This window comes from Lepidochelys olivacea (assembly GCF_965140295.1).
Source record: "Lepidochelys olivacea isolate rLepOli2 genome assembly, chromosome: 9".
Taxonomy (NCBI): Eukaryota; Metazoa; Chordata; order Testudines; family Cheloniidae; genus Lepidochelys; species Lepidochelys olivacea.
The window spans coordinates 4,302,751-4,314,919 of NC_140419.1; the positions used below are offsets into that span (position 1 = coordinate 4,302,751).

The 12,169-nt window shown below is 46.4% G+C and overlaps 1 protein-coding gene across 4 annotated transcripts in view; it reads right to left on the reverse strand.

Annotated features, from left to right (window-relative positions):
- Window positions 1–234: 234 nt before the first annotated feature.
- The window catches only part of TPRG1 (tumor protein p63 regulated 1), a 107,270-nt gene continuing 95,335 nt past the window's right edge, over window positions 235–12,169 (reverse strand). For all 4 annotated transcript variants that reach the window (XM_084639827.1, XM_084639824.1, XM_084639826.1 and 1 more), the window contains exons 5-6: window positions 4,619–4,772; window positions 235–1,807 (exon numbers count right to left, since the gene is read on the reverse strand). In XM_084639827.1, the coding sequence (XP_084495953.1) occupies window positions 1,613–1,807; window positions 4,619–4,772 (349 nt within the window). In that variant the 3' untranslated portion in view covers window positions 235–1,612. The remainder of the gene's footprint in view (window positions 1,808–4,618; window positions 4,773–12,169) is intronic.

Here is a 12,169-nt window from a genome sequence, read left to right on the forward strand (position 1 = left end):
TCTAGATGACAGAACTGTTTGGCTCGGGAAGGTTTCACTGTAGTGCAGAGCCAGGGCATAGAGAAGAAAAGCAGTATGTTGCAGGGCCTGTAGGTGAGGAAAATGGGAGAGCCTTGGAGACAACCCTACCCCCAAAAAGAAAAATAACATTGTCCACTCACTTATCTGCCACCTGGAACCTAAAAGAAACACAACCACTGAGGAGATTATTTTATTAAAATCTCAAATGACAATATACTGTGATGCTGATCCTTAAAAAACAACAAACTCTGAGACCCAATTATACTAGCCACTTATCTATTTAGCCAAAATATTCTGAAGAGTCCAAAAAATAATGTGTCTGGTTTTGTTGGATTTTCCCCCATTCTAACATCTTATGCAGAATATGAAAAGTTTATGAGTAAACATTTTTTTTTATCCTTTAAGATTTGTTTCAAGATATTTATTTCACTGTTGTCTTTTGCAATGGGTCTGATCTGAAAAGAGTTCAGAGCAATGAGAGTCTTTCCAATGACTCTGAAGGGCTTTGGACCAGGTGTCATGTGACCAGAGAAACAGAGAAAATTCCTTTCCAGATGTGTCACTGGGTTACTCCAGAGATTCTCCAAGTGATCCAAACAGAATTTCAAACACAGCGGCTCTTTAAAAAAACAAGAGAGATCTTAAAGGGCAGCACTGAGGATAGTGTAGGATGTCATTTCCAGGTACGGACTGACAGATATAGGTGCAAGCACAAAATAATATATCCGGCATGTGAGAGAGTGCAGATAGCTAAAGGCTCGTATCAATTCTGGGCCACCTCCAGAGATCAGTTAAACTATTTCTCTGTAGCGTGAATGTTAGTTCTGACGTTTGAAGCAAGCACCTACTTACTGTGCTGCAAAGTTCCTAGAACCCCGAGATGGGAAACAGACTTCAGAGCCCCATGGTCACTGAAGAGGCAATGGGTAGCTGTAGGTCCTGCACTGCAGATTTCCAGGGACACTGCGGGTCTGTCTACACGGGTCACAATGCAGCGCGGCTGCAGCAGCTCTGTGACGGGGACAGTGTAGTCACGCTCCCGGCGATAAAGCGCTGTCTGTACCGGAGCTTTTCAAGTGCTAAAACTTTTGTCACTCGGGGGGGTGTTTTTTCACACCCCTGAATGACTAAAGCATTATCACTGAGAGAGCCCGTGCGGACACAGCCCCAGTTTTAAGCAGTGCAGCCACTGCATTGACATTACCAATGGGCCGGCTGGGCTAGACAGCTTAGTTTGGGGTGGAGTTTTTACACAAGAGATGGGCAACAGCTGCAAAGATTCAACTTCAGATCTGAACTTCTCCCAGAGTTTGGCAGGGTTCAGGTGTGGAGTCCTGGTTTTGATTCATTTCTATTGCACACACCGTAAAGAGTTTATAATGCATCCATATTCATACCCAGTAAGGACTGAAAGGCCCAGGAAAAACGTTGCAAAGGGAGGGAAATTTGCCCCTGGGCAGAGGGCCAGCACAAGACCTATGCATCACTTAACCTTTGCATCTTTTTAACCTCTAAAAGAAATGGGGCTATATGCAGAATTTAAAGAACAGTGACATTAACAAATAAAAAGCACTCCCCACCATGGAGAACTTCAAAAGCCAACACTCCCACGGGCAAGGGAATAACCAAGTTTGTTTCGGTTCCCGATGAAAGACATAAAACCCGTGTAGGTGTTGATCAGGAGGGGTTGATTCAGGACCACAACTCCGCTGGTTTTGCCTGGCGCCGGGTTCTTGCTCTGGGCGGTCTGAATGGCCCGGACCAACTGAGTAGTGAACTCGGACATCTATGGAAGGAAGGAGGAGATGACAAGAGTGAGAATTATGTGAAGTTCTACGGAAAGAGCTGCATGTTGTGTTTGGCTTCCTTTCTCTAAGCTTCAGTTGCTGAAAGGAAAGCAACCTGTCTCGTCCGTGCACTGAGCGCTCAACTGTCTGCAGCAAATAATCCGTGTAAGTGAATCCTCCTCAGTTTGCTATGGATGCATATATACAGGCATCTCCTCTTGTCCCTCAGCCACCCCTCTCCCTCCCCCACCCCCAAAGAACATTCCTCTGTCCACCCCAGTGGAAAAATGGCAGAGGCCCAAGGGTTAAAGATTTTAACACCAATGTCTGGGTCTCTGGGCTGCCCAGACCTGCAGAAGAGCTCTGTGTAAGCTCGGAAGCTTGTCTCTCTCACCAATAGAAGTTGGTCCAATAACAGATAATACCTCCCCCACCCACCTTGTCTCTCTAAGCTCTAGGGATCCACTTCCTGTGCGTGCAAGACAGGGACTTTTTGTAGAGGATCAAGGACCAGAGAGATCAGGAAGTGACCTCCAGCCCTTAAAGCCATCCAGAGAATGTGAAGAAGCCAAGCAAGGTGCATAAAAAACAAGAGACAGACAGGCTGGGTGGAAAACTGACACAGGAAGCCAAAATAGGTGAGAAAGTGGTGACAATGGAGACAAGGAAGAGGGAGAAAGTTTGTCCAATGTGAATGGAACTGAACACCAGGAGTATGGGCTCATTAATCACAGTCAGAGCTCTCAGGAAGGAGCTTGTGAAGAAAGTATATTTGTGTAAAAGTGAGCTGAGAATCCTCCAAGTGACATATCTGTGGTATAACAGAAAGAGAGAGAAGGCTCCTTGTCTCATAGCCAGAGCAACAAGAACACCAGTGACCCGAGTGAGGCACAGCATTGTCTCGGTTTGGAGAGACTATGATTTAGGAATGAAGAGGGTAAATAGTAAAGTGGGGGGAAGCTACTATTAAAAATATTAAAATATTAAAAAAGAAGGGGGAAAAGATTTCTAAGTGGACCTAGGCCTAGAACCCCAGGTCGGGAGCTTGTCTTTCTAGAATGGGCAGAACCAAAACCCAGGATCCAAACATCCCCAGACTTGGGCTCCAGATCCCAAAGTTTGAAAAGCATTTGGATTCAGTGCTCAGATTAGATCCACAGCAACAGCTTCGAGCAATGAGCTCGGATCCCTACCCAGGTTCTGATCCGGGCTTATGTTTCAGGCCCATTTCTCTTTTTAAGCAAACGCAGGGCTGGTGAGACATTCTGGGCCGACAGCGCTGGAGACTGATGTGCTGTTTCTCCACAGCCTGGGATGTGTCAGAACAACGCACTGCCACCCCTGTGCTTCATCGCTGACCTGGAGGGGAGGGGAGGTCAGGCCCCAAGCCCATTGCTCACTCTGTTCAGACTCCCAGTTAGCGACAATTGTAGCGGTGGATTTTCTTAAATGGACACCTCTCTGGGAGCAGCTGCACTCAGATGGCCCCCTCCCTGAATCCTTCTCACACAGACAGCAACTTCCAGCTGCTGCAGAGGTCAACCTGACCCCAACCCCTAGATCTGAACCCTGTCTTCCCCCTAGTCTCCCGCAGCGTTTGTGTACATGGGGCGGGTCAGCAACTGAACCTGGATCCGAAATTAACAGCTGTGCCCTATCCCCATCATCAGCTGAACCAACACCTAGCATCCAAACCCGTCCACCCCCACCCAGTGCTCGAGTCCCAAAACAAGATGTGTCGGAAGGCCCTTCCGGTACCGTCACTCCTGAATGAAGGTAACGCGAACTGGGGCAGCTTCTCCTGCCCGCAGGGAGCCCCGTGCATCCTGTGACAGGAGCTGCCGCACTCGCCCTGAGCGCCTTTGCTCCACCCACCGGGGACTACACCGCACTCCTACACCGCCACGGGCTCCCCTCAGCGCTGAGTGATCCATCAGCAGCACCAATCTCCGGATGAGCCCCTGGCGCCTCCTGGCAGTGGGCAGAAATCCCTCCCCACTATCAGCATGGAGCAGCGAGCCAGCAGCACTGATCCCGGCGTGCTGCTAAATACAGCTCTGCCCAGCACCAATGGGGACCTTGCTGGGGGGGGCACCTGCTCCAGAACCCACTGGGGTGAGTGGTTTTCTCTTCACAGATGCTGCAGTCCCCCGCAGCTCTAGCTGAGAATAATGGACAGCTCCCCTCTCCTCTTCCCAACATCCCAAACCACGGGAGTTGCTAAGGGGCTAAGCACTTTTTGAACGTGAAAAACTGCCCCTGAGTTCTTCTGAAAATCTGGTCCCATGTGACCTGCTTAAAGTCACATGGAATCTCTGTCAGAACCAGGAACTGAACCCAGATGTTTTAAGTCCCAGCCCAATGCTTCAACTATAAGATCGACCTTTGCCCCCTTGACTCAGAGTAGATCCTAGCTCCGTTCAGACTTAACATGTCTTATATCCCTTTTTTATTCTACGCATATGTTAAATCTGTACATATACTGTCATACGAAAAGGGCTGCCTTTATATTACACAATCAGTAAGTCTAATTTGTGAAACACATTTGCTACTCATATAGCATTTCTATAGCAGGGCTGTATATTTTTGTTCCCGAGGGAAATGCACAAGCTTTCGTCTCTCTCATATGATCACATTGGTTCATAAAGAAGTTCTCTCAGTGTATTGCTATCACTTGAATTACTGAATGCAAGGAGAATTAAAAAGGGTACAGTTAAGAAATTTAGGCCCCAAACAAACATGCCTTTCACCTTCCAGGCATTCCACAAGTATGTATTTCTCCTGCTATCCGGAGAAGCCATGCTCCATACCTGGCAGATGGCACTGAACCTTTCAGTGCTATTCTTCACTGGATGTTCTGTGAAAGTTGCATAAGGGATATCTGTGGCCCATGGGTTCCAACGGGACAGGGCAGATGGCTCTTTCAGATTATCCCAGTAGATCCTCAGGCCTTCTCCCTCCCTCCTGGAGAACGAGCAATTCAGACAGAGAAAGGTGTATTACGTCGGGCAACTCGTAACGGAAAGGTTATCAATCATCCTGGACAGGTAGCTTTTTTGGAAAAGGGTTGATTTGATCACAGTCTATAGCTATCTACATGGGGAATAAATACTTAACAGTGGGCTCTTCACTCTAGCAGAAAAAGGTCTAACATATCTGGGATGGACAGTCCCATCTTTCAAATGAGAAATTTAGGGTTTTCAGCTGCATTCCTCCAAAAAGCTCTCCAACTTCACTACATTTCAGTACAGTTAAAAGTTGTCTCCCCATTTTCTTCTCCCATATTGTCTCTCTTTATAGTGTAAGGGCACCCCAGTGCTATAAACCACTGGATAGGGTCGGTGATTAGCTTTCAGAACATGAGTGCTGGTAGTTATAGACCTCATCTTGGGCAAATAGGTCACTTGATCAGTAGAGTTAAAAAAGGACTTCCCTTAAAAACTATGGGCCCAAAACAGAAGCAGTTACACAAACTCCCTCCAATTCCAGGATATCAAATTCCTTGTTTTGCAAAACTAAAACATCCTAAAACCAAATCCTACATCCAAGCTGAAGTCACTGGAGTTCCACCAGCATAAAACTAGTGCAGTCCAGTGGAGAATCAGGCCTATTGTTAATTGTAGATCTATTTTTAAATGTCAAAGCACTTAAGCACTTTCCTGAGGTCAAAGCATGTACTTAAAGTTAATAATGTGCTTAAATGCTTTGCTGAATCAGGGCTTCTAGGGATACAATATTATGTGCTTGAAGCCTCCCATGCACCCCCTCATGGTCAGCAGTGCCTCTGCAGACGTGCCCTGCTAACGATTTCTCCCTCAACAGGCTTCTGTGACAAACTCCACACAGGGTTTTCTTCCCCGTTCCCCAGCCCTTCTTTGGGGTCCGAGTTTATTCACATAAATAAAGCTCCAAGATTAAATCTTACGTCCCTAGACACCATCCATTGGTTTTACTCTCTGGTTGGGTCAGTCCCAGGCCTGTAATCTCACTAGGGAAAATTCTCATCCCAGGTCCTTCGGCTGGAGTCTGCTCAATCCCAACACTCTCCAACTCACCCTACTCCCAGGCCTTCCCCCGCCTGGGCCTTGCCTGCTTTGGCAGACCAGGCCCCTACAGAGCTAGAGCCTCATATGCCCAGCCCCCAGGTATCAGGGTCTTTCTTACTTCCTGCAGTTTTCCGAGCTTCCCCCTTCACTGCAGCCACCTGCTGCCCTTCAAAGGGAATTACCAGATCCAGTCCAGGTGTGCCTCAGTGGTAATCACAGTTGACTAGCCCCAAACCCTGCAGCCCTTAAGTGGTGAGCCAGCATGTTATGTACATATAAAAGGAAACATATGTTGGTGAGTAGTGGGTTTGCAGGCCCAAGTTTTGCTATGGTCCCCTTACAAGTATGCCAGTGGAAGCTGAGGGCAGTCATGACCTCATACAATCAGGTCCTTGGTTTGTAGGTACCATGGCAAAGGAACAATAATGTGCCCAGGTAATCTCATGTGTTCCCAGGACAACATTACAATCCCCTGGCTGGAGAGTGACTGTGAGCAGTCTCTAAGGTGCCACAAGTACTCCTTTTCTTTTTGTGAGCAGTGGTAAATACAATGGTGGGAAATACAACGAGAAGTTCGCCAGGCCTGACCGTTCTGAAATGTGAGTTTATGGTTTCATTCGTGGTTCTTAATTCAAATGGCGGCCAGCAATTCAGCCAACCCTTTTTAACCGAATCCCTTCTAAGTGTTCGCTAGCTATACAATATGTAGGTAATGAAACCGGAAGGCTTATTGTTCTAAACCTCTGAAACCAGCCCAGAACAGGAGAAGATCTTTTTATTTGTCTATAAATTAAAATCTGGGCTTTCAGGAAAGAAAAGCTAGTACCTACCTGCTCTGCCACCGCAATGCTTCAGAGTTTCCTGTGTTTAGGAAACCTAGCCCTTTACTTAGGAGTACAGCCCCTTTGGGGATGTTATTGTGGTTTCTGCATTTACTACTATGTTAAAAAACAAAAAAACAGACTGATCCAGGGTTTTCTTTGTAGAGTGTACACACTGCAAAATATAGTAAGGATCTTGGCACAAATAGGAGAGGTGCTTTCAGACTTCGGACAATTATATTGGAAATTTGAAACTCAGTAATTTTTGCATCTAATCCTCTCTTTTTTTCCTGAAGATTAGAGACCTTTCTCTAAAAAAAAATTTTTTTTTTTAAAGGAAAGGATTTCAGTATGTACCTTCAACACTGACATTTTTATCTCTAAATACAGCACTTCTCCCCACTCCCCAGCCTGGCAACAAAACCCAAGCTCAGGGAATATTTTACGTGTGTGCAGTTAATGGAGCATTCAGGCTTCAGTCCATTCAGAGATCTCACACAATGGAATATTAACTGCGTCACGTGTCAATTTGCGTGCAGATTTCATTCTGTCCAAAAGGAATGTACATTTGCCAATTCCCCCTGCCAGGTCAGCTGCCGAGTTAGGTTCATAAGCAGGGTCCCAAGGACCCTCACCTACAGCACACTGTCAGTTTCATAATTATAGTAACATACAGAGCATGGAGCTGAACTAAACCTCTGTTTCTTCAAAATTTTGAGATCTGCATGCATGTCTCAGCCCTGATGGGGAGCAGTGGCAATCTTTTCTGCTGCAGAGATGTACATGGGATAAGCAGCCACATCAGAAACGAAAGCATGAGGAAAAGTGAAACAGTTAGGCTGAGACTTTTAAAGTTAATTTTAATGGGAATTGGGCATCCAAATCCTGTAGACAGCTTTGAAAACATGAGCCTTAAAGTCCACACGCTAGCAGGGGAGGAGTAAACTGCTCCTGATGGCAGAGTCCTGGCTAACAAATTGTCACCACAATGGTAGGCGTGGCACAGAATTTACTACTTTCCGGCTCCAAATGTCTCCACCACCCTGAGCTAAAGGAGAATCTCCATGGGCAAGACACAACTACCACCAAAAGCCCCACTGAGACTGAGATGAGCATTGATTGCCATCTTTACTATGAGTTGCGGATTGCGGTGTGATATTACAGTTAGCATTAACATGTCTCACCTGAATTATAAGCTCTAAAAGCTGTGAGTGAGCTGAAATCCCTGGCAGAGATTCAGCTGCCTCTAGATGGGATGATACAAAAAATATGTTGATCTTTAAGAGAGGAGGGATGGAGGCTCATTTTCCCCATCCCGGTAAGTGGGGAGAGCTTGGTTTTAAATGGCCAATTCGGTCCACGGTTTCACATTATTGTTCACTGCACTGCAAATGTATGTGATAATTTACAGAGGAACTGTGCTTTAAAACAACTGATAGGGCTTTCTACTGCATTTCATTACACAGGCCATGTCCATAAGGTACTCAGGCACCATGCTGATGTCTGTGGAAGAAGGACCTGGAGGGAACCCCTACATGCTATGAATTCTCTGGCTGACGATGCTCCCATCTGCTCCTAGAGATCTTCTGGTTTGCAAGCACCTCTTCCCCCTCACTAAATGCCACGTGCGGGTCCAGCCTTCTGTGAACAATGGGGGATTCGTCACTGGATGAAAACCAAAGGCAGGAAAGTTCAGCGTGAAAACCGGAAAAGTTTGAGAGTAGCAGCCGTGTTAGTCTGTATTCGCTAGTTTTTGTAAAGTCCAGCCACGAGGAAGTTTGCGTGGAAGGTTGTTTTTTTATGCCGGGTGGGTTAAGGGAACCATTGCTGTGGCCTCTTGTGGCATGTAGTAGTTTAGATAGTTTAGTGTCCTTTTTCTTTTGTAGAGAAGCAAAGTGTGTGTTGTAAATGGCACCTTAGAGACTAACCAATTTATTTGAGCATAAGCTTTCGTGAGCTACAGCTCACTTCACCGGAGAAGTTTCCTTAGCCGTAATTTTGGAGAGAGTGGACGAGTTTCCCCAGGGGAACTGGTGGAAGGCCTACTGCTAGAATTCAGAGTAGCAGCCGTGTTAGTCTGTATCCGCAAAAAGAAAAGGAGGACTAGTGGCACCTTAGAGACTAACCAATTTATTTGAGCATAAGCTTTCGTGAGCTACAGCTCACTTCATTGGAATGCATCCAGTGGAATGCATCCGATGAAGTGAGCTGTAGCTCATGAAAGCTTATGCTCAAATAAATTGGTTCGTCTCTAAGGTGCCACTAGTCCTGCTAGAATTATCATGCTTGGGACTGGACAAAAGCAACAACAAATATACCAAAGGGAGCAAACTGCACTGATCTGTTCTAAAGCCATGTCGTTTCTCTGTCCCAGGGTTACAAGTAGGGACTAGCCCACCTTACTCTCCTCCTCGGGTCTCTCAGTCCCACATCCCGCGACCTGCCATGCAAGTGCAAATCCATCTCCAATGGAAATTTTTAATAATTAGCTGAAGCCAAGTGAAGCAGCCTAATTGACGAAAGGAGGGAAACGGCAGCTTCCATCATCTCAGCTAGCTGCACCTCTCCCCTACTCATCTCAAAGCTCAGCAAGGGAATTACAAACATAGCCTGGGGCAGCAAACACAGATTTACAAGGAAGCACAGACATTTGTTCTTGCTCAGAAGGCTGGGTGTGTGCATGTGGCCAAAAGGAGCAAATAGAGGCAAATGGAGCAGAAATTTGCAGAGTCCATGCATTTAAAAGGAGGAGGAAGAAGAAAAACTTAAACCCTTCCCATTAAAACAAAGGTCTTGGCAATACAAAATGCTACCCCACTTTGTTTATTTATCGACACAAAGGAAGAAGCGAGTTGGCACCTAATATTATGGGTATTAAATGCTGGTTTTCTAGTCACTGAATGACCTCAGACAGAATATTTTCCATTACAAGAGCCCAGAAGACGCTGGCACTGAGTCAGACAGTAAGATTTTCAGAGTGTGTTTACATTCTACCTATGGCCCCGGGCTGTTCCAAACCCATAGGCAGGTGCTGCCTTTATCTGCTCTTTGCTCACCTGGCTCCTAACCAGACCATTCGGAGGCTTTGGGCTCAGACAGGTTAACTATTTGCTGACTCTGGCAGTCAGAGGGGCAAGGAACCTCAGGGACATTTATAACCCCAGGGGGAGAGATGGCAACACCAGGCTGTCATGTCTCCAGTGGCATATACCATGAATACATCGAATAGTAGAGCGCTCTTTAAATCAGCAGACTAAGAGCCAGTGGCTGGGAGTTGAAGCGAAACAAATTCAAACTGGCGATGAGGTGCACATTTTCAATAGTGGGTAATTAACCATTGCACAGCTCACCAAGGGATGTGGCGGATTCTTTGTGGAGTCCTAGGATGGAGACTGCATGTCTATCTAAAAGATACACTCAATTACACATTATTGGGCTGTTGGCAGGAATCACTGGGTGACATTCTCCGGGCTGTGTTATGCAGGAGGCCAGACTAGAGGATCACCATTGTCCCTTGGAAGCTCTGACAAACTCCACCCAAAGCTAACCCTGGGGGCAATCACCAGGTCAGATTATGAGATCAGCGGCCAAAGGGACACACTAGAGAAAACAGCTGAAAGTCACAGAATTGTGTATTATAAGCAGAGGTGGGTACATTTAACAGGTTCCTTACCCCATGTCCATTTTAGTATTCCCCCCGCCCCCCATGCCTCATTCTGACCCTCTTAGGGACTGCAGTGCAGTCTCCATGGCCCAGCTTTGGGAAAATAGTCTCCTTAGGAGCTGGAATATCTGTGGTTCATACCCTCGCTTCTTTGCTTAGCTTAATTGGGCCTATCGTGCACTGGCTCCTCTCTCTTGGGTAATATGCCTCCAAGAGATGCTGTGAGAGGTTACACCCTTTATATCACACAACCTGGAAGAATGATAATTACACACTTAACAGCGCTATTTACAAGGCTATTAGCACAGCCTAGGAAGAGTGAATTAAAGGTGGGGTATAAAGAAGGGGCTTTACCAATAACCCAGTGAAGGGTTAGTCATGCTTTCGGAAGGCTTGGTTGTGGAGTAAGGTAAAGATAGATTTAAGGGGACTCACAAGGGACTGTGCTTGGAAACAGAGGCCCTGCCTATCAACCTGGAGTTCACTCATCAGTTCTGGACTCTGCCTCCATCTCCTCCTTCCTAATTCCCCCTTTACTCTGCCCCCTCTGCCCAGCTGGACAGACAGCATTAAATCCTGAGTGAAACGCATCCTCGCCTATGACTCTGTCCCAGCCTACACACTACCCAGTCTCATTTCTTAGCACGGAATCCCATCTCCTCTCCCCCTTCATCTCCTTCTCCCTCTCTTGTCCCCCTTTGCCTTCTCCCTGCCACCCCCTATGCCTGGAATTCCCTCCTCCCTGCGTGCCAGCCCTCCTTCCTACCTTCACATCCCGCCCCTCCTCCGTACTCAGTCCTGCTGTTCAGACTGCAAATGCCCCCATGTCAGTTAATATACAGTCAACTGCGCATTGTACTGAACGAGAAGGAACTAAGACAGAACCTTCTCCTGGGTGTCTCGGTGCATTTAGCTCCGTCTCCCTGGCGTTCAGCACTGTAAACTACTTGGGATGAATCTCATATTACACCAAGCACAATGTCAGCGCACGTATAATGGAAGAGCAGGCACAAGCTCCTCTGACGTCTATAATAGGCCTCCCGGCATGCTTGGGACTATCACATCAGTGGCAGACTTCCCCACTGCTGCCCGGGAGTCTAAAGTCTGTTATATTCATGGCCAGGCCAATCCTTAAGGGAGTTTTCACCCTTTAGTATGCAGTTATGTCTCTACACACCAAAACTCTGTCTACTCAGAAACTTGCACTTCTTGAAGAGACAAGTTTACACAGAGATGTAGCAGAGCTCTGTGTAAATCAAAAGCTCATCTCTCTCACAACAGACGTTAGTCCAATAAAAGATATTCCCTCACCCACCTTGTTTCTAAAATTAGAGTGCCCATCCAGCCTTTTTTGCACAGTTTTAACTAAATCGGTTTAAAATCACACCTTAAATTGAACCAGTGCAATTCTGCAGTTAGATAAGCCCTTGGTCACAACACCATAGATTCCAGCCTCTCGTATGTCAAGATTTCCTCACCCCACTGAGGCCAAAGGGCCCAATCCAAACTTTTTGCCTAGCCACTCTTTCCATATGGAAGCAAAAATGAATGTTTCATTTATTTTTTTCTCTCACGATTAAAAAAATAAAGTAAAGCTGCTTTGTTGTTTGGACCAAAGACAATGGAGGACTTTAAGCTCCTCCCTAGATCAATTCAGCCACAGCTCCTTTCCATAGTTTTACATTGTGCATTCATCCGGTCTCATCGGATATACAAAGTCACAAGGATCTTGGTTCAGTACATCTCTGGTTAGTCTGGTGACTCATTTCCCCTGTACACTGCAATAGCACAGAATTACGAAAAGAACAGACGTATGGAAACAGACCACAG